Source organism: Hakea prostrata, chromosome 9 (genome assembly GCF_041222555.1).
Source record: "Hakea prostrata isolate BN-2017 chromosome 9, UWA_Hpros_2, whole genome shotgun sequence".
Lineage (NCBI taxonomy): Eukaryota > Viridiplantae > Streptophyta > Magnoliopsida > Proteales > Proteaceae > Hakea > Hakea prostrata.
The window spans coordinates 20,685,854-20,712,222 of NC_142608.1; the positions used below are offsets into that span (position 1 = coordinate 20,685,854).

The 26,369-nt window shown below is 38.5% G+C and overlaps 2 protein-coding genes across 4 annotated transcripts in view; one reads left to right on the forward strand and one right to left on the reverse strand.

The window, feature by feature from the left end:
• The first annotated feature begins 1,182 nt into the window (after window positions 1-1,182).
• Window positions 1,183-4,645, forward strand: LOC149004973 (glutamate receptor 2.7-like). Its single transcript, XM_089169064.1, is given in 6 exon segments — window positions 1,183-1,477; window positions 1,623-2,926; window positions 3,086-3,395; window positions 3,522-3,556; window positions 3,558-3,923; window positions 4,012-4,645. Coding segments are annotated over 6 exon segments (2,796 nt in total). The 5' UTR covers window positions 1,183-1,203; the 3' UTR covers window positions 4,519-4,645.
• Window positions 4,646-10,132: 5,487 nt separating this feature from the next.
• IPT9 (isopentenyltransferase 9) overlaps window positions 10,133-26,369 on the reverse strand; it is an 87,346-nt gene continuing 71,109 nt past the window's right edge. Inside the window, exons 9-12 of one of the 3 annotated variants that reach the window (XM_089168010.1) lie at window positions 20,849-20,924; window positions 11,139-11,278; window positions 10,876-11,055; window positions 10,133-10,787 (exon numbers count right to left, since the gene is read on the reverse strand). In XM_089168010.1, coding sequence (XP_089024136.1) covers window positions 10,947-11,055; window positions 11,139-11,278; window positions 20,849-20,924 — 325 coding nt within the window. In that variant the 3' untranslated portion in view covers window positions 10,133-10,787; window positions 10,876-10,946. Of the gene's footprint in view, window positions 10,788-10,875; window positions 11,056-11,138; window positions 11,279-11,765; window positions 11,888-20,848; window positions 20,925-26,369 lie in introns of those variants that run through there. The other 2 variants (XM_089168009.1, XM_089168011.1) reach the window with 2 other exon arrangements.

Here is a 26,369-nt window from a genome sequence, read left to right on the forward strand (position 1 = left end):
GATTGCCGACGGATTTGACACTCCTTCCATTGCCTATAACTAGACAACCTCATTAGGGTCATAAGTTCTCTGGCAGTTGGTTTCAGTCCTTATCTATGGGATAAAGGTTTCAGTCTCCTCCAAAGATGAGTTTGGCATAACGAGATTGCAGCAATTGTTTTAATAGTACATGGTTTCAATCACCTGACCAGATCGTATATCAAGGAGAACCTGAATCAAAACCGGATCATCCGACCGGTCTGCATCGGTACACTCATTCCATTGTCTATCACGGTATGAAACAACTTGGAGACATAAGTTACTCTGACAGTTGGAATTTAAACAGTACAAAAGCATTATGAGAAGATTGGTAAGGTTTTGTTGGCAGTCTCCATCCATAGATGAATTTGTCCTAAGATCAATTTTGCAGCCATTAGTTCAGATACATTTTGAAAATCCAATCACCTCAAGCAAATACGAATTCAAGGAGAAGCTGAATCAAAATGAGTCCATATCGTCTATTGGATTAGTCATCACACATTTATAATGGAACTGGCACATCTTTCGTATGATAAAGAATTGAAATGTCATAACATGTGATGTCAACCGGGTATGAAAACCATTTGGTGGCAGTAATATGGGATGGAATCAACTTCAATATCCGGATGAATCTCATATAACAAAAAAAATTTGTTAAAGTTGGCCAAAAAAAATATTAGAGTCTATAAAGAAATACATTGTATGGAATGTGAATTACTATAGAATTGTGTCCTGAGGTAGTTGACATTTCATCAATTGATACCTAAAATCTCATTCGATATCATGGGCATCCATAAATAGATAACATTTTTGAAAACTATACTATACCATTTTTTGGAACTATTCAACATAATATAATTTTATGCAGTCAGGTTTGAATTTTGGTATATGGTATTGTTGTTAAATTGACACCTCTAAATTTTATTTCAACCATCTATATTTTCCAATTTTTCTCAAAAAAAACGAAGAAAAAAGGATAAGAAAAATCACGAGTCCCAACTGTCGACAAGTTTCCTTGTATACGGTATACCACGTAATTAAATTATTTTGACAAAGTCAAAGTTTAAACTAATTCAACTCTGACTAATCAGATAATTCTGTAACAACGCAATTTTTGCATGCAACATATATAACGACCAGGGGAAGGAAGAGCAAATTAAACTAAAATCAACTTTGTAACACACAATGAGAATGTATTCTGCAACTCGTCTTTTATTCTTGGTTTTAATTCATCTTCTTCTTCTCTTCCATGGATCACCAACTGAGACCATCCGAAATGAAACTAGAACAGCAAATTTGAACCTTGGTGCAATCATTGGTACAAATTCGCGCAAGGGAAAGGAAGAGAAGACAGCCATGGAAATAGCTATCCAAAGCTTCAACAACTCTAGTAACCAGTATAAGCTAGCCCTCCATGTAAATGATTCAGGTGGAGATCCTCTCCGAACAGTCTCTGCTGGTAGGTAGTAATTAGTTATTTAATCAGTTAAATTGAGCATGTACTACGTAAATCTTTGTGTTTTTGGGAATTGTTGTTCTGCTCTGTCTGGTTGATTCTCTAGAATAACAAGTGTGGGTTTCTTCTTATGTATTGTTTAGTACAGCTGAAGATTTCATCACGAAACAGAAGGTGGAGGCCCTTCTTGGGATGGAAACATGGCAAGAAGCTGCCTTGGTGGCTGAAGTAGGAAACCGGGCAGAGGTACCTGTATTTTCGTTTGCCAGTGCATCTGTTGCTGCATCAGTGACGGCACAGCAATGGCCTTTCTTGGTCAGAATGACCAACGATGAAACCACACAGATGAAATGCGTGGCTGCCGTTGTTGGTGCATACAAGTGGAGAAATGTCATTGCAATCTATGAAGACGATACTTATGGAAGCAATTCAGGAATGGTTACGTTTCTCTCTGAAGCTCTTCAAGATGTTGGCTCTTGGATCGAGCACCGAATGATATTCCCACCTGTGTCGTCGATTTCTGATCCCGTAGATGAAATTTTAACGGAGCTGGGGAAGCTCAACAGTAAACAGTCAAGGGTCTTCATTCTTGTTCAACCATCAGTGTCATTTTCTGTTCATCTGTTCACACAAGCCAAAAAGATTGGGTTGATGGGGAAAGAGTCTGTTTGGATAACAACAAATTCAATTGCCAGTGTCCTTGATTCCTTTAACTCCTCTATCATCTCCTCCATGCAAGGTGTTTTAGGAATTAAAACTTATTTCTCTGAAAATAGCTTATCCTTCAAAGACTTTTCTTATAAATTCAAGAGAAACTTCCGTTCTGAGTATCCAGAAGAAGAGCACTTCGAGCCTGGAATATATGCAGTCCGAGCATATGATGCTATTTCTACTCTGACACAAGCAATGGAGAAATCAATCAACAACGGTACATCAAAGGAATTTCTCGACAGAATATTGTCAAGCAACTTCAGTGGCTTAAGTGGAATAGTTCAGTTTGAAAACGGAGAATTATCGAATTCTCTGGTTTTCCAAGTTGTTAATGTGGCAGGAAAGAGTTACAAGGAGCTTGATTTCTGGACTGCTGAGTGTGGATTCTCAGAGAGCCTCGTTGGTGATCAGTGTAATGGTGCTGATTACAACATTGAAGGACTGAAAGGAGCTGTGGATTGGCCTGGAGGGTTACAGAAAGCACCAAAAGGATCGGAATGGCCTAGTGATTTAAAGCCCCTGAAAATTGGTGTTCCAGAATTACCAGTGTTTGATGAGTTCATCAAAGTGGAAAAGAACAAGAATTCGAACCTGCCACCATTGGTTACAGCTAAAGGTTTCTGTGTTGCGGTTTTCGAAGAAGCTGTGGAGATCTTGAGGAAGACGAAGTATGCTATATCCTATGAATTTGAATCATACAGAGGACCATATGATGATCTTGTTGACAAAGTGTATCGTAAGGTTTGGCTGCTCTCTTATCTCATTGATAAAGCCTAGCTACAAGAGTGTTTTAAACTATATAAATTGCAGTGTGTCTCTGCTTTGAATTTTCTCTTACCATATCTGAATCTGATGAGAAGTGTTTCTAATTTATCTATGTTTGTTTGTGGGTGGGTCAAGGAATATGATGCTGTGGTTGGAGATATAACGATCCTGTCCTACAGATCCGACAAGGTAGAGTTCACTCAGCCCTACACAGAGTCAGGATTATCACTGGTAGTCCCTGTGAAGAAGGAATCCGGGGGTTGGATATTCATGAAGCCTTTCAAAATAACTATGTGGCTAGTTAGTGGCCTGGTCTTGCTCTATACTATGTTGGTGATATGGTTCCTGGAACATCAATCAAGAAATAAAGCCTTCACAGGCCCACGGAAGGATCAACTAGCCACTGCATTGTGGTTCACCTTCTCAACTCTCTTCTTTGCGCACAGTGAGTATATATAGAGGCCATGAAGTGAAGTTTTGCATTTCCGTTTTGCATTTCCTTCATCTCCATTGATTCATTATGCTTACATATAATATACTTACTACTCATTTGGTTAATTAATTGTTACAGGGGAAGAACTTGAGAGCAAATTCGCTCGGTTTGTCAGTGGTAATATGGCTGTTTGTGGTGCTGATTTTAACCTCCAGCTATACAGCCAATCTCACCTCTATGCTCACTGTGCAACAACTCAAACCTACTGTGTCTGAGATCGAGCAATTAAAGAGTAGTAATTCAATTGTAGGGTGTGATAACGACTCGTTCGTATATGGTTTCTTGGTAGAAACACTTGGATTCAAAGAGGGAAACATCATGAAAATCACAGATGAAGAAAGCTATGTCGCTGAATTTGAAAATGGCAACATAAAAGCTGCTTTCTTAGAGACTCCTGGTGAAAAGGTGTTCCACTCCAAGTACTGTAATAAATATACCACTGCAAATGAAACGATCCGTAGATTTCCTGGCTGGGGCTTTGTAAGTAGTTATTAACACTTTTTAACTAGCTAGTACCTACTAATGAACAGATAGATGATCATTAACTCTACTACTTTTCCTTCTACAGGTGTTTCCTTCGGGTTCAACTCTTGCTGCTGATTTTTCCAGAGCAATTCTAGAGCTATTAGAGAATGGAAAGATTGCAGAATTGGAGGAAGATTGGTTGAGTGGAGATAAAAAATGTTCAAAATCAGGAACTGAAGTTGGCAACGGAAGCTTGGGGCTTGATAGCTTTTGGGGTCTTTTCGTTTTCACTGGTGGCGTATCTACCATTACCTTTCTACTGTTTCTCATTAACCAGTGGAGGAAACATCGAAATACTAGAACTCGGTGGCACCGAGCAAAGGATTTGTTACACCAGAAAGGGCAGCAACATTATTCAGTAATGGGAGATCCAGCTTCTGCACAATCAATAGCATCCAATGGGGATTTTAAGCATCTGGGTGAGTACAATGAACCCAACTATCATCAAGTTTCAAGAATGGCTGAAATCGAAATTCAGAATACATCCATTACCAAGTATAATGTACAAAACTTCCTATACATTGTAAATTCAATCATTTTTCTTTTGTAAGTTAAATGGTGAAGGTGACTTCTCACTGTACCTAGCTCATTGTAATAGATTTCAGTATATAAGGTTAGCTCATTTGTTTTATGGAAAACCTTCAATTATATATGTAGAAAATTTCCATGCTTGTTTATCGTTGGAAACCCCTCAATTTGTCAGAGATCATTTGATTCATTTCCCTATTGATTACACCTTCCACATACTTACAGTTTGGAAGTTATAGAAGGCAACCTACTAAAGAAGAAATCACAAAATTAATATCAAATATTATCAGATGCAGAATGGAATTACTTTTCACATAGTCATGATTATTTCTTGTTATATATGTTTTTGCAAATGAGCAACAATCATCTACAGGATCAGTAGGCCTAAAGGTGACAATCTCTCAAGTTTTGAGACTCCAAGGATCGACAGAAATAGAGTCGCTAATTAAACATTTCATGTATCAACTTCTAAATGACGTTATTTCTTGTGCAGTTTTAAATTTTCATTTTTGGTCGAAAAAACATCCATCTAATACTGATCTTCACCTTATCTCTCATCTTCCCAAGTGTAAACCGTCTAAACATACCCACTTAGCTTTTGTGGATGATCTCATGATATTCTGCAAAGATGAGCCCTCTTCCATCCGTTGCCTCCATCATGTCTTCCCTCCAACTCTTTGAAACCCTCATTGGCCTCCATACCAATCTTCTTAAATGTAAAATCTTCCTTGTGGGAGTGTCTCATGCCCTCTCCTCCTCTCTTCGAATCTCTAGGTTTTCCCTTGGCTCTTTCCCTATCAAATACATTGGGCTCCCCCTCGTCCCTGCCCACCGTTGCACCCCGATGCTTGATCTTATCTGGAAAAAAAAGCTACAACTCCGGAAAAGCAAGTTTCTCTCCTATGTAGGGAGGTTTTAATTGATCAAATTAGTCCTTCAAGCCTCCTACATTTATTGGAGTAGAATCATTGCCCTCCCCAAAGCCATTATGGGCACCATTAATATATTTTTTGTAGATTTCTCTAGAAAGGTAAAAAAAATAAAAAAAAAACCTTAAGGTTCCTTCACTCCATTAGCTAGTCCAAAATTATAACATTTTTATGAGTTGACAATGTTTATTCTTACCTTTTAAAGAACAACTCCTTCTAGACTGCCTCCACCCGCTCCCCTCAAACTCCTCATGGACCTAGTAGAAACTATTCTCTGATGTAAACATAGATCTAGGGTTAGGGGTAACAAGGTAATTGCCCTAGATTTATGGTAGCTCAAGAAATTCCAGCAAAAAAAGATGAACTTTCTAGGGTTCCAAAGGGTGTTTTCACACTTTAGAAGTTATTCACAATGTGAAAAGGGTTCAGGTTATTTATAGGATTTTGATTTAGGGTTTTAGAGGGTTCAACAAGAGGGAAAGTAAGGGCTAATCCTTGCTGGTTCTAACTTGCACAGAAATTGAATTCTATTGATTTTTCTACCAATCAGATTCGGAATTGACTGAACAGACTCAACAAATCAGTTTTCAAGAACTTTAAAATTTCAGCAAAATCTCAACGGAAGAAGATGAAGCGCAGATTTTTCTAAAGTTAGGGAAGTCAAGCTGATTTGAAAAAAATAGTAGGGGGGCCGTTCCTAGGGCTCATGTTGTAACAACCCCTGTATTTCTAACCTAGGATCCGTAATGCAGGTCCGAGTACCTGAAGATCCAGCCGGAATAAGTTGTTGAGTATCTCGATTGAAGTCCACAACCTATACCCTGAGTCCATAGATCTAGATTCTACTGATGAAGAACCTGCTTTATTGGGAATCCGAAGAAGAACCCGTAGAAACCTTGACAGACTAGAAAAGCGGATCATCAGTCGGAGTCATGAAGCATTTGAAGATGTTCGGAATCAAGGTAAGAAGTCCCTCACATGTTGTATAGGGTTAGGTTTGAGTTGGAGATCAACCCTTTGAGCAAAGCACCCAAGTACTAAAAAGTACTAGGGGGAGGTTGCTTAAGGCGGTGGATTGGCTAATCAACCGCCCCATGCGACCGCTAGGTTTGCTTGTAGGATTTTGAACCCTGATTTGCTTTTGTCCACTATAAATAAGTAACTTCAACCTTTTTACTCATTCTTATATTCGGGATTACTGTTGTGGACGGTTAGGAGGTAGAAAACACGTGCTGGAAGGTGAGAAAAGCGTGATTGGTGAAGAAGATCCAATCCTTCGTCAGTTTAACGCATCAATCGGAGGTAAGTTGATCCCACACTCTCTATATTCTTTCCTCATCTCTTTGATTGTTATGGATCTATTCTTGTTGATGTGATGGTCAGTTGTTTGTGATGGTTCTATTCTCCAATTTGTGATCTTGATTAGATCATGTCCGAAAACGGATCCTTGCATCCGAATAAAGGATAGATCTGATTGAAGTAAATGATGTGAATATTGAATCATTAGAATTTTAGGGTTTTGGTTGTGCTTGTGTTGTAGGCTCCGTAAAGATGAAATTCGGATTAAGATCATCCCAAAATTGGATTAAAATTGGGGGATCAAAATTCGGATTTTCAAACTTAAAAGTAGTCTAGAATAGGGGCGGTTGCTTATGGCAATCACTTGGCCAACCAACCTCCCCAAGCAACCGGCTGGGTCACAGTAGCTCTGTGAGGTTGGTTATTGCTCTTATTTGACTCATGTACTTAATGTAACTTTGTAATCTATATTTAGGTGATCTCTGAGGTATACTAGAATTGTTGTCGGTGAAGTCTAATTGCAAATTTTTACGTGTCTACAAGTAAGGACACACTCTTATATATATGCGATGATATGAACTATGATGAACTGTTTAATCTTTACATGCATCATTGTTCTTATAACTTGCTGTAATAGTATGATTTAATGATTGGTAGTTGAATATATATTGTGGATCATGTTTAGATGTATTTTAATTACTTTATGATGTTGAATGACTCATTATGCAATGATGAGTTATGATCTGTTGTTGGGCGAGACCGATATTGATAGGTGGGGTGTGACACATGTGATCCTAAGAGAGGTGAAAGAAGCTTGAAAGGGGCTGGGATTGAGAGTTTCCTAGTGGGAGTAGGATGGGCTGCCGTGAGGAAGAGGGGGAAAATGGGAGGGTCATGACGACTAGGGAAGGGGCTAGGGCTTGAAGAAAATTTAAAGGGGAAAGGGCAAGGGGTATTTGTGATTCAATGGGGATGGTTTCCTAGGTCTAACAAGAGAGGAGGGGGATAAGGAGGATATGATGGTGAGGGGTGGTACTCTAGAGTTGCATAGGGAAAGTGAAGGGGTGGGGAGGCTGTAGATGCTATGAACAAGGAGGGGAAGGTTGAGGCTCGGGTTGGGGTTGGGAGTCTTCTACTTACTCGGATGTTGGTGACACTCATTGGGATTAATGCTTTGAATGCTCTTGAAGGCTGAAGGCAAAAGATTAGAATGCTTCGCTAGACAATTGCCTTGCTACCTCTTAGCAGAATACTCAATTCTAATCGACCCAATCTAAAAATATCATTAAATAAAGAAGCTATTTATAGACTGAAAATAAAATACTCCAACTTAACTTGGAAGTGGGACTGAACTCTTAATGATAACGTAACTCTTAATAGATAGATAAAGAATCTTATATTATCTCAACTAACTAATTTCCATTCACTTAGGACTCATTCAAAACAATCTTAATTCAAATTATAATTCTCCAAACAAACCAAACTTAACTCAAATTAACAAATTGGACTCAATGAAAATTCTGAAAAATTCTAAAAATAATTTAAAAAATAAAATAAGGGCCAAAATACGCAAAACACCCCCCAAAAAGGGTTCGGCCAGCTTAAGGTGGCTTCTTGGAGCCATCATGGGGGCCCACTTGAGGTTTTGGCTAGGGGGTCCCACTTGAGGTTTTGGCTAGGGGGTCCTTGTTTTCACACCACTCTCTCTGCCCCCTTGCCCCCTTGCCCTCTTCACGCTATCTTTCTCAATAGCATATGGCTTCAACATTTCTTTTTGGCTTTTTACTTGGCACCCTCTTGGTATTCTCTACCACTTGGCACTAGACGCTCTATTGATCTAGCATTCCCAAGTTTTGCCCCCTCTCTCACTTCCCCCGTGCTAGAGCTTGGTCCCCACTCCCCCTTCCCTTAGGAGCTTGACCTAGGTGTGGTCCCTTCTCCCCCTCGCAACCAACTTCTTTAGCTTCCCTTGAAAAACTTCCTCTTCTCCATTGCTTTTGCTTGGAACCATATGTGTAGCCGTTACCCTCTTGTTTCTTGGGCCAAGCTTCCTTAGTTTAAAGGCAATATCCCCGGCCAAGCTTTCATTGGTTGGAGACCTCTCCCTTTGTCTCCCTACCCAAGCCCTTCTTATCCACCGATCCATCCCTATCAGCCCCTAATGTATATTTTGTGTCGAGGAGGAGACCACCCCACACCTTTTCTTTCCCTGCCCTTTCACTCGCCCCATTTAGATCCGTACCCTCTCCTCTATTTGGCTAGATCTAGGGTCCCTTAGCCTCTGGATGTTGAGTGCCGCTAGTTAAGCTCTACTTTGGAGGTTCTTCAATCACCGACACTATCGAGAAGCCTCTTTTGGGGGCTTGAAGACGCACATTTGGATGGAGCATTTAGTTGGACCTCCAAATCCCTATCTACGAACCGAATTTGGAAAATCATCTGTAATAATATCGATACGGAAGATTTCTACCCGACCGGGTCTGACCCAAATGGGGCTCCACATGCTAGTTAATCGAGAAAGATGCCGATCATCCATGACCAAAAGCATAACATATGCCACATATATAGCAATCATCTTTGATATAGAAGGTCAACTCAGCAGCTGATTGAATGGGACCAACGACAAGGAAGCATGATCCTAGGAGAAACAATAGCCCTTGTCGAGATAACTTACCAAATACATAAAAGGTAACACTTACAATATAAAAGCATAGACATACCCCTCCGGTAAGCAACCAATACACTCTGAGTATAATCTTGTGTAGCTTTTGCATTAGACTTCACTCTGTTCATTATCTGACTTTGCCATCGGAGGCGGTTGCCCGGCACACAAGCCGCCCCGCATCTAACCTTTCTTGTAGGACTCATCGTCCCGGATACGAGAGAAGGCTCAGTCGGATCCATAAGTATAATTGATCTGCATCAAATATTTGCACTAGAATTTCCCTTTTGCCCCACAAATCTCTTGTAGATACCCAAGGAACACGCTCATTGTTGTTACCTAGGCTTGTGATTTCTTCCATGCCTTCTTAGCCCTAGTTGCCCCCCCCCTTTCTTACCCCCTAGTTCTCTTCTTCCCTTCGGTGTTTATATAAAAGAGAGTCACAATGATTTCCTACTATAACATTATGGTCGATCCTATGCTATAGGAATACAAGTCTAGAAGGTGATAATTTTTTGAGTCATAAGACTCGTACGATCAATAGAAGGCCACCAACTAAGGAAGAAAGCCTGAAATTTCTAACGATTGACACGCAGGATGATTTTTGGAATTCCTAATGATGGACATGTTGGATGATTTTTTCTTTTTTCCAACAACGGCACTTAATTTCTATTATAATTTGCTTCGTCACCATTTTTGTGTAATTGTTAAGAAATAAATTAAGTTTTCTGTGTGTGTACTTGTTCCAGAAGGGGTTTATAGATAGGGATGGGTTAGAAGACAGATGTTTTTCATAATCAGTTGTTCGTAAGGGAGAAGGAAGACTTTCAGAGGCAAAAGGGTGGGGGAGTTTTGATAGACGTTTGATTTTGATTTTGTTTGAAGCAGCGGCATCGGATGATACGATCAACCTCAGACATGCTGTAATAGAAGGGGGCTCTGAAGTCGATGACCAATTTCTGGTACGCAGGGTTGATTGGGTAAAGAAAAGGGGTTTGAAGAGAAAACCCCTCTTTGTATTATTACACATGAAGGACCTAAGGCATTTTCTTGGACTTAAAAATTGTCTTATGCCAAAGAAATCACACACACACACATTCAACATGCCAAATCCCTCTCTCTCTTTCTCTTTAGGGGTTTAGTTTTAACTCGATGATCCTCTGAATGCATGTAGAATAAGAGTTCATCAGATGCACTTTATAATTTAGTAAGTAAAAAAGTTGTTCATATGCCAGCAAATAAGTACTATGAATTGAATTAATATTTTACACCGTCTCTCTCTCTCTCTCTCTCTCTCTTACTTCTAATTCTATGGTTCCCTCGAGTGCATTTAGAATAAGACTTCATTGTCAGATACATTTGATAATTAATAAAAAAAAGTGGCAGTTCTTTTCTACAAACCTGCAAGGAATGAAGAATCATCAGATAGAAAAGATGCATCATACAGCTACACACTTGAAACAAACAGAATGAAGTGCTGCATTGTTACCATTTCACTGCAAAAACTAATGTCCTGCTTCTCAGCATGCGTCTGTGCATCTCCATCAGACTAGCAACCTCTCAGGCTAAGGTCTGAAAGGGTTTAGTGGTGCTTGGAAGACAATCCTCTCTTTGTGTTTTCAGAATCCAATCCAAGATATCAGAACAGTCTTCACGACTAATAAAATGTCTGCAATCACTAACAAACATTAGATGCTTGAAATGAACATTCGCTATCAATACAAATTGCTGAAAACATCCACTACTTTCTACCGATTTTTTGTGCGGTAAGCCTTAAGCAAAGAGGCTTCCCTGTGACTGGATTTGTCTTTCTTCATTTTAAGTGAATCCGGCACCATCACCTTTTGACTTTGCTGATGATATGCATCATATATGAAGTTGAGTACCTCTTCCTGCAAAATGCATATGCATCAGTCCAGCATAAGGCAGATAACTGCGGTACCAAATTTTCTTTTTACAGCCAAATGCTGTTTATATTTTGATAAGTAACACTCTTAAACCATAAAGGTCAAATCCTTTCCTAAATAAGTGTAAACATGTACACTAGATTTTTCAAAATATTAGCTTGCATAACAGTTTTTCTGAAAAATATAATTTAACTTCAATTCATGCTTCAAAGCTGTGAAGGATAAGCCTCTAAATTCAAATTCAAATTCAAATCCACCATAACCAACTCTATCCTCAACTGATCTTACCTCCAACCAATCAAGAAGAGTTTGAGTTATGGTAAAAATGTCAATAAGTTGTAGAGTTCTGATTGTAAACAAGTTGTATTTCAAATTCAAATATTCAAATTGTAATTCAAATAATATTAATATACATCTCCCACTCACAGATTTGAGTGTGGAAGAATTCTCTCTCAATTGAGTTCTCCTTCAAACGAAATTCTAACTTGGTATCAGTTTCTCAGCATTTGACCACCATGCACGATCGACCTTCTCTTCTCACCACAACGAGCTTGCTTGCTTCCTCCAGGCCATGTATTTTTCTTTGGTTATGACCTTATAAGAAAAACAAGCTCGAATATCACTCCAGGCAATGTATTTTTCTTGGATATAGCAACTCACACAAGGGTTATGTATAGTATGATCCAACTCTTGGCCGATTCTACATCTCTAGACATGTAATTTTTTATGAAACCAAGTTTACCTTTACAACTGTTGAAATCTTAAGAGAATACTGACTTATGTCAATGTGACATAGCAAGGTTTTATTTATAATAATTGTTTGAATGAACAAATACAATGATACCCGATGTGGGACTAAAGACATAAATAATAAAGACTTTAATAGACCAAATTCCCAACTGGACTCAACTTATGACTTAGAACACTCCCTCTCAAATTGGTGCATGGATATCTATCAAGCCCAATTGCTAAGAATGTTACTGAATGACTTTACACTCAAGCTCTCGGTGAAGATGTTAGCTTGTTGATTATTAGATGTGACAAATGAAATCTAAATCAATCTAGACCCGACCTTCTCCTTGTTAAAATGCCTATTAATCTCTACATGTTTGGTCCTGTCATACTGAACTAGGTTATGTGCTATACTTATAGCTGAATTGCTGTCAAATTTGCTGTCAAAAAACAGTCTCATAAGTCCTTCTAGATCTGCCCCAAGTTCTTGGAGAAGGCCCTTCAACCGTAATGCTTCACAAATGCCTTGAGCTAGAGATCTAAACTCGGCTTCAACATTGGATTGAGCAACTATTGCTTGTTTCTTGCTCCTCCATGACACAAGGTTACGCCTACATTGCCCAATTTGCATCTGTATATGCTTCCACTCTAAGATATTCATGAGAAGAAATCAAGATGCCCTTACCAAAAGAGGCCTTTAAGTACCTTAAGATACGGTATATTGCACCTAAATGTGAAGAGTAAGGGTCATGCATGTATTGACTAACAATGCTAATTGTGAAGGTGATATTGGGTCTGGTGTGTAACAGATAAATTAGCTTCCCAACCAGTTTTTGATAGCTGGTCTTATCAACATTTCTCCTTCCTTTGACTTCAAATGTTGATTCAATTCAGAAGGGGGTTTCTTCTTTCTTTGGTAGGTCTTCAGAGGCCTATGTCTATGTTCCCCCTGCATATCATCCACCAGTTGTTATTGCCCGGTCACTCCATATTCTAAAGAAAAATATGGGGGACTCAACAGTAGGAACTTCAAGAGAAATCTCAAGAAATACTGGAGCTTCTTCACTAACACTCTCCCCTTGAAGAAGAGGAGGGGAACAAAAGAGACCTGCTCCTGAAAAACCACATCCACAAAGACAAAAAAACTTATGAGATTCACAGTGATAATATTTATTGCCCTTCTATGTAGGTGGATAACCTAAGAAGACACATCGTAATCCATGGGGATCAAGCTTACCATGTCTATGATGGTTACGAACAAAAGCAACGCATCAAAAGACCTTAGATGGGACTGTAAAGTTGGCAGTGCGTAAGAGAACCTCAAGAGGACAGCGCTGGTCTAGGATGCGAGAGGGTATTCTGTTAATCAAATAGGTCGCAATTTGAATGGCATCACCCAAAAAATGAGGAGGCACATTCATTGTAAACATAAGGAATCTTGCCACCTCTACAAGAAGTCGATTTTCGCGCTCAGCCACACCATTGGGAGGAGTATCCACACAATTGGTTTGATGGATAAATCCCATGAGCAAAAATAGGAGGGAAAAGGCCCTCCCGAGTATTCAGTCCCATTATCGGTCCTGAGAATTTTCACAACAGCACCAAACTAGGTCCTAACCATATTATGAAAGGGTAAGTGTAGGGGAACAGAAAATGGAATCCTTTCTAGAGATAAAGGAAGAGATCCATCAGCAGGTCCATTAGTTGTTTTAACATTTTGACCAAACGGAATAGATGAATAAGTATGAAAACGAGGATGCACTTATCAAGTGGTCGGTTGCCCCATAATCAATTATCTAGGAGGGATACATGGAGTTGACATTGTGATAACCGAAAATACCTAGGGTTGCTGGGTATCTGATATAGAAGGGATGGCAGATGCTACACTTGCATTGGGAGTCAGTCTAGAAGAGGTTCTGTCAAGCTTGGTCATAATTTGACGAAATAGAGTTAGGATCTCATCTGCAAAAGGAGATGTTGATGTACTTTGGGTGTTTGAAACAACTTGATTAGTAGATGATTGCTGCCCCTACTACTGCTCTTTCCTACTCCACGGGAACTAGTTGGACGTCCATGTAATTTCCAACATTTATCCTTTGTATGACGTTCCTTCCCACAATACACTTCACTAGTGGTCAAAAGTCACCAAAACTAGACTTAGGATTACCAAAACCAGCAGCTAACGCAGACCTATCAGCAATTTTGTGTATGTACCATAGCTATCCGTTGATTGTCCTCTGCATCTACCATGGCATAGGCTTGAACCAAGAGAAGGCAAAGGCTCTTTAGAAAGGTTTTGTGTGCGAATTTGATCAAATTTTATATTCAATCCTGCCAAAAATTCATAAACTCTCTGTTTTGTCTTCCCATTGTAGATATGCAATTGCACCTTTAGCATTCTTTGGTGTAAACTTCCCATAGAAATCTAAAGTCTGGTAATATCCCCGAAATGTGTTACAGTACTGAGAAAGAGTAAGGTCCTTCTGCTGTAATTGATTAAACTTCCATCTAATTTCAAAGCATTTTGCATCATTGCCTATTATGAAGTATGTATCATCAGCAACTTTCTAAACAGTTGCCACATCAGGAAGGAGGAGATAACTCTCTGCTATGCTTGATTCAATGGAGTTGATGAGAAAATCCATAACCTAGCATTCATCTATATACCACTTGGAAAGTTGCAAACCAGGTGTAGAAGGCTTGGTAGAAGTCCCATCAAGATGGCAGTAAGACCACAAGCACCAACATCAAGGAAAACTGAATGAGACCATCTATGATAATTTGTCCCATATTTGTCCCATTGAGTCTCATAGTGGTCATCTGAAGCGGAGAAAACTTATGATCCCTATTAAAAGACATGGGAGACTCTTCAGATGTACTAGACAAGGGAGATGTGGTGGAATCACTCATCGTAGGAATAAGAAATCACTCATATTTACAAACAGCTCCCTGAAACTATTTGAATGTACAAAAAGCTCCACAAAACTATTTGAATTTGCAAAAAGAGCCCTATAGAACTATTCAAATTAACAAAACAACCCCCTATGAATTCTTAGAGCCACGATCCATCTCCAATAGGTAAAAAATAGGATTTTTCAGAGAAGAAAAAAATTATAATCATGGAAGGAAGTCTACAATGGTGCTAGAAACACCCTCAACAGACATCGATGGTTCTAGGAACATTCACAAGATCAAGTTAGGTCAAGCGGAAGGTTCTAAAGGGACTTTTCTAGCAATTATCGAAGGTAAGAAGGGAGACAACCGAGAGGTATTTTTGCTTAAATAGGATGTTGATCATCCTAGGAGAGTTGTAGCATCACAGGAGAGTTAGAGTCAATTGCTAACTGTAGGAAGGGTAATTGGTTTATCAATTTAGGTTGGAATGGGGTTGAAGGTTAGGCAATGGCTATTATTAGTGGTGAAGGGCTATCAGAGGTGTCGATGATGGTAGGTGTGGAGATTCAAAGGCGGAAGCTTTTTTAGAAATTTTCTGACTTACCAGGAATCTACGATGTAGTGTTGATACTCTAGATTTGGCATGGCTTTGATACCATGTTGAAATCTTGAGAGAATCCTGACTTATGTCAATATGCAGGGTTTTATTTATAATAATAGTTATGAATGAACAAATACAACGATATCTAATGTGCAACTAAAAACAAAAATAATAAAGATCTCTTTAATAGACCAAACTCTCAACTGAACTCAACTTATGACTTACAACAACAACTCAACCTCCCAACCACCATTCCCCCTCTCACTCCAATCCCACCATAGTTACAGCTGATAATCTCATTTCAAATTCAAATTCAAATTTTGAAATCTCCCATTCCACCTGAAATTCCACTCCAAATTCAAATTTAAAATTTCCCACCCCACCCAAACTTCTAATACAAATTCAAATTTTGAGCTCTCCAATCCCACCCGAAATTCAAATTCAAAATTTGAAATTTTCATAACTCCATCTCAACCATAGAAGAAAATTCGACCAAAAATTGTCGAAATGTCTGCATTTTTCAAAAACGAAACAAAATTTCAATTATATCGGAAAAGTGTCAATTTTTGACCGAAATTTCGGAGATTTCGACCGAAATTCAACTATTTCAACATTCCAACTTGTTTTTCCTTAGTTTTTGTTGATTTCAATCCCATTTTCACCTAATTTCCACGACTCATTTGCCTTCAAACACCTCTTTTGCCTCCAAACACCTCAGCCCCAATAGCTACAAAGGAAACTCCGGCAACAATAGAATGTGAAGCCTGGGCCATACCCAACATTTCCAAACTTCCCTTTTTTTATTTTTGTTTTGTTCATGCCTTAAATGATCTTGCATTGCTTTGAAATTAATATATGTTTAGCCTAGGACTATGATTTATGAATGTGTTTTGTTAAACTTATCCTTTTATTATTTGCCACCATTTTTTTCATTTTCTGATTTTAATAATTATTTTCTAAAATTATGTTTTTGTATTTTATGTATATATGATATATAAGCTTCAACTTAATATATGTGAGACACCATCACTTGATCTAGTCGGTCATTTTATTTTGTTGACTTGTTGTATATGTAACCATTCTACCAAACAATTCATGTATGCTGATGATTTTATGCATGTATGCAATACATTTTGCACTTGTCGAAACCAATAATTTGTTAGTATACTTGAATGATAAATTTTCTTTTTTTTTTGGCAAAATACTAGTTCCATTTTGTTTATTATGCTTGAAATAGGTAGTATGCAAGAATCCAAATCACTTTGAGTCCATATGAAGCCCAAAATTGAAATTCCAATTTCCAGAAAAAAATGTCCAGTTTCGACCGAAACATCAAAATTTCGGCCTTTTTGTAAGGTCAAAATTCCTATTTCGGTCGAATTTTCTTTCTTGATCTCAACCTCCCACCGTACCCGAGACCCTAGCTATAAGCCACTTGAAACCCTAGCCCATAACCCACCTCCACCATCCCAACCAACTTGACCTGAACCTTGCCATGTGCAAACCAGATCCAAAACGGGTCATCTCAAAGCTATCTCTAAACTGAACCTCCTAGCCACCTCCCCTGAAGCTAATCCTTAAACCAAACCCACTTTATATACCACTGCCAGTAAAGTTTCCAAATGAAGGCTTGCTATGAGCGAAGAATTTGATGCTCTCTTATGTAATAGTACTTAGAGTCTAGCATAGTTGTCAAAGCGTCCGTCTAGGCGCGCCTAGGTGGCAAAACGGTTTTTCAACTGCTTTGTTTTGAACCGCTTAATTGACATCCAATCTGCGAAAGAACTCCAAGGCCCAAAGTGACATAGAACCTATTTTTTGCTTCGGGGGAGCTGCCCACACACCCCAGCTGGGGCGGCCTCCCTGGACCCCCGCCCACTCATCGGGGAGTGGGACCCCATGCCCGTTGGCAACAAAATGTATTGAAAAGTAGTTGCATTGAAAACATTTGACCCAACCGCTTTGGTCACCTTATTGCCCCCTAGGAGCCGCTTTGTCGCCTAATTGCCTCACTTGAGCCCCAATCGCTTTGGTTGCCTTGCAGCCTTGACAACCATGGAGTCTAGTTCCTCATCAGCTCCACATGAATTTGGATGAAAATAAATGGGTTTACAGAATCAAACAAAACATTGATGGCTCTGCTTCACGTTATAAGACTCGTTTGGTCACCAAGGGATTTAATTAGCATAAAGGAATTGATTATTTTGACATTTTTAGTGCCATTGTCCAACCTCCTACGATCCACTTGATTCTATCTCTAGCAGTTCCCAAGGATGGACTCTTCACCAATTGGATGTTCAAAATGCATTTTTAAATGGTGAATTATTTGAACAGATTTACATGGTTCAATTACAGGGTTTTATCGGAAGCCAACTTATGTATGTACCTTCAGAAAGCTTGGTATGGTTTAAAACAAGTCCTAGGGCGTGGTCTTATCTGCTTGGCAATTATTTACTCACTCTGGGATTCTCACAGTCTTCTTCTAACAAGCACTATATTTTCGACTTCATCACGTCAAACTATCTATCTTCTTCTATGGACGACATTGTCCTCACTGTTCTATGGACGACATTGTCCTCACTGGATCTAGTTCTTTTGAGGTTAATTATGTTATTAAAGCCATTGGCAAAGAATTCGCCATCAAAGATCTCAGTTAAACTATTTTTTTAGGGGTGGAAGTTAGTTGCTCACCTCAAGATCTACATCTTTGCCAGTCGAAGTATTCTTTAGATCTTTTGCGAAAGAAAAAAATATGCATAAAGCCATCACCAAAACAACCTTCAAGGAACCTCCCCTCTATGATGATCCATCCAAGTATAGAAGTACAGTGGGTTCCCTTTAGTATTTGACTCTCACACGCCTTGATATAGCATTTGTTGTCAATAGGGTTTGTCAATATATGCATCAACCTACAACTGATCACTGGGATGCGGTCAAACGAATTCTTCATTATATAAGAATGACCCCATGCGATGGAATTCTATTTCGGCCCACAACTAATCTCTCTCTCATTGCCTTTAGTGACGCGGACTGAGCCTGTTCAACTACTGATCGACTTAGGCCCTACCATGATCTCTTAGAATTCCAAGAAACAACCCACTATGGTCCGCTCCTCTATAGAGTCCGAATACAAAAGGGTTGCTAATGCTATTGTTGAGTTCATATGGTTATGTCAATTACTACGTGAACTTGGGGTTGTTACTTCTGTACCAACTCTATACTGCGATAATATTGGAGCCACTTACCTTGCTGCTAATCCGGTCTTCGATGCACAAACCAAACACATCGAGATCGACTATCATTTTGTTTGCAATCAAGTTGCCACATCTGTCAATCTGGTTCGTTCCCATAGGAGACCAAGTCGCATACATTCTCACCAAAGGCTTATTTGCTTTGAGAAGAGTTTGAGTTATGGTTAAAGTGTCAACAAGTTGTAGAGTTCTGATTGTAAACAAGTTGTAATTCAAATTCAGATATTCACATTATAATTTAAATAATATTAGTATACATCTCCCACTCACAAATTTGAGTGGGGAAGAATTCTCTCTCAAACAAAATTCTAACTAAAGCTTTGTTTTAGGTTTTATGGTGGTCATCCATCCCATTCTCTTATTGTCAATGATTTGGAATAAACCTCTCACACAAATTAAGCAATTCAAAATTTGATGCTTCGAAAATTTGGAGGATGTTAGCCACCTTCCCACATATCTCGTCTCGACTTGAGGTAATCCTACATTTAAACACCTGTTTGAACCAAAATCTCGGTCAAACCAAGCTCTCGACTCAACCGAGATCTTGATCAAGATATTATGTTCTCTAGATTCCCTTTCGAGTCTCCTCTTAAGGTCTCACGAAATAGAGATCTTGCCAAGATCTCGCGAGACCTCGAACCATGCTATGGGGGAGTGTTAGAAGTACATCTCACGAGAGAGATCTTGGAATTAGCACCGGGTGTTAATCTCAAGATCACTTAATGAAGGACCTTTCAGCCCTTTTGGTACTTGTCCCTATTTTTCCATCCCTACTTATGTATCTCCTTTTAGTTCTTGAGCCTATCGTTCCATCCCTATCTAATAAATCGAATTGTAAGTACCGCTGGTCCAGTTCTTTTTCTCTCCCTATGTTATTTTATTCACATTAAAGGATACTCAAGACTCCAGTTAGACCCAATTTCAACCACCAAAATTCATTATAGTCTTCGGAATGACTATAGAAAGGACAGGCATAACAAATAGCTTGTGCCATTCTCAGTTTTCATGTACAAAAGTCTCAATCATTTAAACTTAAGGAAGTCCACATTATAATCATCTCTATTTCTTTGTTCACAAGATAAAATTTTCATCAGAGTTAATATGGTGAAGACTGCATATAGGACTTCAATGTGGGATAATTAGCACACAATTTAGAAAAAACAAGAACACCAAGAGTAATTGCGAGTAACAGTCCTTAAGTCCAGTTCCTTGATTCTGTAACTGCTGCATAGTTGTCAAGGCGTCGCCTAGGTGTCGCTTAATCGTCGCCTCGGCGTCTGGGCTCCTTCGGAGCGCCTCAAATTGGCGTCGCCTTATTTTTAGGCAATAAGGCGTCCGCTTTTTTTTCTTTCTTTTTTAAATCACGAGAAAGATGCCTAATCGAAGGCATATATTGAAATACTTATTAGATTCCGATTGTAAAGTATCTATTGTTTGAACCTATATGCATATGTATAATGACGCTACATGTGATCAAATGTTAAAATAAAAATAAAACAAACAAAATTGAAAGAGAATAAGTTCTTGACTCAAGTCTCACACTCTCACTCTCACTCTAATCCCTAAGCTCTTTCTCTCTTCCTCTCTTATTCTCTTCCATTCCCGCAGCGACACTCCGGCAAGCAGTGGCCAGTGACAAGCAACTTCTTCTCTTCCTTTCTTCTTGCGACTTTTTATTTAGGACCTATTATGTGTGGTTTGTAGTATGTTGGATGACTTGAGGTAGTCTGATATTAGTTTTTTTATTATATAAGATATGATAGATTTAGAGTGAATGAGATGTACACTAAAAATTTCACTTAAAAAGCCTCAACCGCCTTAAAAGCGCCTCAGAGGGCGCCTCGTCAACTCATCGCTTCAATTAGCCTAAACCGCCTTGCATCGCCTCGTCGCCGTGACAACTATGAACTACTGTCCATGCATGCCATCACAAATATGAAAATACACTTGTCACAACTCGTATATGCACATGCTGGTATGCATATGCAAGCAAATGCATTGAGCTAACAACTCCCCCAAGCTCTAGCAAAATAATCCATAGTAGAAGACCTGCCAACCAAAAGCAAAGTGACATACCATTGGCTGTGAAGCGTCAAGCCAGTCATAAAGAAGCTCATTCCTGAACCATGTCAATTGCCTTTTTGCAAAGTTTCTGTACAAAAGGACAATAAACTGTAAGTGCAAGAGGTATTCTAATGGATATAATAGCAGAAGTAAGTTTTGAAAGCAGAGAGGATATGTACAGAAATTCATTCTGTCAATTGCACACAAGCATACCATTAAATGAAAACAGTAAATTACACTTTGAGGAACCAGATATTTTAAGAACTGCATTTTGGGTAAACAAGCACAGTGCTGATAAGTAGGTGTCAACATATGACGATGAAATGTATATATGTGGCATTTGTTTCACTTTTTTCACCTTTCATTAGGCGTACATCATTTTAGATCAAGGCACAGTCTGATTTATTATCAATCAATCGGTTGAGAAAATTGTACCTAAAATGATATGATTCAAAAAATAACATGTTGATATTTTAAACATTTCTTTTGGATTCTGACCATTCAATTAGCATTTTAAATCTTTTAAATAGATAAGAGGAACATGGGGCTTTTTTTGGTCATCATCATGTTCACATCGCATTAACAACATTTCTGCTTGGTACGCCAAATGTAGCTTTTAAATGTCAGGTATTTCAGACGTAGCTTCCTTTAATGGTGAATACATCATGTGCAATTTAAAAAAGATCTAACAAAAAATGGAAAATGGAGCACACTAAGGGAGAGCATAGGAATATAAAAAAATAATAATAATAATAAATAAATAAACTTCTAACAATAGATCCCACCACCATAAAGGCGGAAGAACAAGATGTGTGTAACACAGCATGGCATGGCTAAGAGTGGATTAGTGAAAAAGAATAGCATACTTGACAAGGTGCTTAGGTGAACCAAGACTTTGGACTAAGAACTAAAGCAAAAAGGCGCCAACTACGCACCCTACCACAGAAACAACATTACAAATAGAATCTGTGTTCACTAATTCGCGATTACATCTAGCAAAATCAGTACTTGAAAGTTGAAACCCTTATGAATATATAGTACTATTGGCAACAAAGTTACAAAAATATCAAACCCAATAAAAATGAATGAACACATGCTCCTATTAGCACTAACAACATCAACGAAAGGAAAACAAGACCAATAAGAGAAAATAGAGAGAAGACTTCAGGGGATGACACATGGAACAAAATTCGACCGAAATCAACAAAATTTTGGGTCGAAATGCCTGCATTTTTTCAAATCGAAACAAAATACAAGGATAGATACGAAAAGTGTCCTATATCATATCGTATCAATTGAAATTTCGGTGATACAATATGAAATTTTGACCCGATACTGTACCGAAACGACACAAAGCTATGTTATAAAGTATCCATCTTTGACCCATTTTTCGACCTATTGCCATTTTCAAGCATACCGAGCGATATCGCCAAGACATTTCGACCCTTTTTATTTTTTATTTTTTTTATTTCTCTTGCTTTCGTCCCTCCTTTCACCTAACTTCTACAACTCCATTTCATTCAAACACTAGATTTGCTCCTTCATTTGTGCATTTTCTCAAATCTTGCAAGGTGAGTAACCAACTTCCACATTTTTTTATTTTTGTTTTGTTTGTCCCTTAAATCTTCTTGGATTGCTTCCAAATTTAGGTACGTTTACTTTAGAGTGTTGATCTATGAATTTGTAGTGTCAAAATTAATTTTTTATTCTTCCTACTATTTTTTTATTTTTCTGTTATTAAAAAGTATTTAGTAAATTATGTATATTGCTAAAAATGTATATGTATAGTAGATGTATGAGCTTTAAATTAATGTATGTGAGTGTTGAGACACCAAATTGCTGTGATGGTGTTGAATCAATTTTTTTCTGGTAATTATGTAATTTTACTGTATTTAATATATATTTAAATAATTAAAAAATATTAAATATTAAAAAAACTAATTAGTTTCTTTTTTAAATTTAAAAATAGGAGAGTATTAGTGGAAGCATGTATGCAATTTTTGGAGCATCTTGTGGAGCTTTTTAAGATAGTGTGTATTTTATATATTTTTAAATGATTTATATATATTAAAAATACTTATATATATTATATTTAAAAATAAGAGGTTATTATTAGAAGCATGTATGTAATTTTGGAGCATATTATGGAGCTTTTCAAGATACTTAGTGTGTATTTCTTGTATCAGGCACTCTCTTTCAAATATGTCAGACATGGCTTGGCAATACGGGAGGCCACTGACAGTTGATAGGAGGAAGAGCAAGTGTAATTACTACAAGAAACAAATAGGAGGAGGTGGGGCAACTAGATTGAATGTGCATCTAGCTGGTGGAAACAGGGATGTAGTAGGGTGTCAAAAGGTGCCTGTAGAGGTCAAGAAGGCAATGGCCTCATATATTAGTGGGGGGAGCAAAAGAGGAAAGAGAAGAGAACACAGAGGGAGGAGTTCGAGGATGCATGCTTAGATGACATTTTAGATCCCAAGGATTATGGTCTAGATGAGCCAAGAGAGTATGGATGTGACCTTGAACTAGAGGCCGAACAGATCAGGAGGGCAATAATGATGAGTAGGGAGCAACAGAGGGTTGATGACATAAGGAGGCAACAAAGGTCTCTAGGTTGTGGGTCCTCTAGAGAGCCAGCAGGTATGGGAGGCACAGGCAGCTCCCCATTCGACTCCCATGATAGACAAGGCATTTGCCGGTGAAAGTAAAAGAACTGGGCAATCCAAACAGCAAAACATAGACAATCTACGGTGTACCTACTGCAAGAAAGCTCGTCACACAGTGGAAAGATGCTGGAAACTTCATGGTAAACCTCCTAGCCTAGAGTGGGGGCACAAAATAAAGCAATCTGGAAATAACGGTTAGGTGCATGTTACATTTGCACAGCAACCTGAAGCCACTAATAAAAAGGTTGCTAGCCTTAATCAGGAGGATATAGACTGTGTAAAAACTCTTTTGAGCAACCTTAACAAAAAACCAGGTATTTTGGCATATTCAGGTGAGTTTCCACTTTCTATTGGATTAATTATCTTTGGTAATTCTCTTCCAAGCCCCGAGATCATAGATTTAGATGCAACTAACCACATGACACACTCACTAACTCTATTCACCAAATATTCTCCCTATCCAAGTAGTAGGAAGATAGCTACTCTAATGACTCATTAACCACTGTGGCGGGAATTGGCAATATTGAGCTCCACTCATCCCTAACCTTGAAAATGTCCTACATGTACCTAGACTATCTACAAATCTCGTTTCTGTAAAGAAACTCACAAAATTTACATTGTAATGTAGTCTTTCACCATAGTCATTGTGTATTTTAGGATAAGGAATCAGGAAGGACGATTGGACATGCTAGAGAAAGGGATGGAGTCTACTACCTTGAGGCACCAAGCCAATCACATGCTACTATGGCAGTCCTCCTCAAACCAGTAAAGAAAAAAATTTGGCTTTACCATCACAGTCTTGGACATCCTTCCTTTAGGGTACTCAACCTTTTGTTTCCTTCTTTGTTTCAAGGCATACGTGTTAATGAGTTTCACTGTGATGTGTGTGAGCTAGCGTGTACCATTTCCTTTAAGCAAGAAAAGAAGTTTCATTCCCTTTTATCTCATTCATAGTGATATTTGGGGTCCTTCTAGAGTTCCTAATGTGTTTGAGGAGGTGGTTCGTGTCATTCATTGATGATTGCACTCGTGTCTCATGGATTTTTCTACTTCAGAAAAATCAAACATTAGTTTTATTCTTCCCAACTTCCATTCCATGGTTAAAAACCAATTTGGAGTTAATATAAAAATATGTATATTTTAATAATGCTAGAGACTATTTCAATCAAATTCTAACTCCATTCTCTTAAAGGGAGGGATTATACATGAGTCATCGTGCATTAATACCCCACAACATGTGTGGTCGATTAGACTCGATTGGAGTTGCCGCATCCACATCTTCTCGGCCAGTGTTTTTTTTTGTGTCACCCAGGTGCTTGTCCAGATAAGAAAGCCATACGCTTAGTTAAACGCAAGCAATTCAATTTCTTTATCAACTAGGAAATTGCTTTATCTTAGCACCCTTTCTTTTCTCTTAGCTTGTCATAGCTTACTTCTAAAAAAATCATGTAGCCTCAGTGATGACTGAATAAGCCAAAAATTATCATTATTGAGGCGAGGTCCCCATAACATAAGAAAGTCGTGGAGTGCATAAGCCCCCTGTGAGATTGGGGCTACTTTGTTGCTTGACAAAGAAAAACAGCCGGTTAAAAGATAGCAAATCATTTTTTATCTTTTTTTTCTTAAAAAAAAAAAAACATAGAGGCCAGCTTGATAAGCTACCCTTCCTCTTGATCTTAGGAGCGAAGAGAAACATCTCTCTTTAATGACTTCCACTTCTTGATCCCGGCTCGGAAGAGTGACTGAACAGGTCCCTATTGATGAACGAACGGGGTAGTTGAGTGGAAAAATGGCCACCTTCTTGTTGTAACTAGAGCCTCCCTATTCCAATACAATGTGCCTAAGTCATTTTGGGGGGAAGCAATCCTCACAACAACTCATATCATAAATCAACTGCCTTCAACAGTCTTAGGATTCAAGAGTCCAATGGATGTCCTTTCCCAGTTCTACACAAACCTACAAACGACAAAGAAACCTTGTTCCTTGAATTTTTGGGGAGCGGGGTAAATTAGATCCTAGAGCACTCAAATGTTTATTCATAGGATATTTCTCCACTCAAAAAGGCTATAAGTGTTATCATCCTCCTTAAAAAAGGTTCTATGTTTCCATTGATATTACTTTCATGAACATAAGTCTTATTTTTCCACACCTCATCTTCAAGGGGAGAATTCAATATGGAAGATAAGGATGGAAACTTCTTACTTAACTTAGAGTTCACTCCCAAATACTTCCCTGTGTCACTTGTGTCAAACTGTGAACAACCTGAACTTGTGTCAAACTCTATATATGTCAAACTTTGAAATGGAAGAGCCTATTTCTAATCTTGAGCATGTGAGATTTGGCAAAGGAAAGGCGTTCCCAAGGAAGAAGAATCTTTCCCAAGGAAGAAGAATCTTGTGCCACAATCAATGCAAGTTCAAAACTCCAACCCAAATTTTGAAAATGAGGTTCAAATGACTAATCCTTCACTACAAAGTACAAACCGAATCTGATGTGCCCATAGATTGTAATGATCAAGACCTTCCTATTGCCATTAGAAAAGGAACTAGAGAATGCACAAAGAAACCCATGTACCCGCTTGCCCAATTCTTGTCCTTCAAACACTTTTCCCCATCTCATAAAGCCTTCCTTGTAAGTTTAAACATCATTGTCATTCCTAACACCTTATCCAAGGCTTTATCCAATAAGGAGTGGAAGCAAGCAATGAATGTGGAGATGGAAGCATTAGAAAGCAATGGAACCCAAGAGAACTTGTGAGGTTATCAGAAGAGAAGAAACCCGTGGAGTGCAAATGGGTCTATACATTGAAGTATTGAGCAGATAGATCTTTAGAAAGGTACAAAGCAAGGTTGGTAACCAAGGGC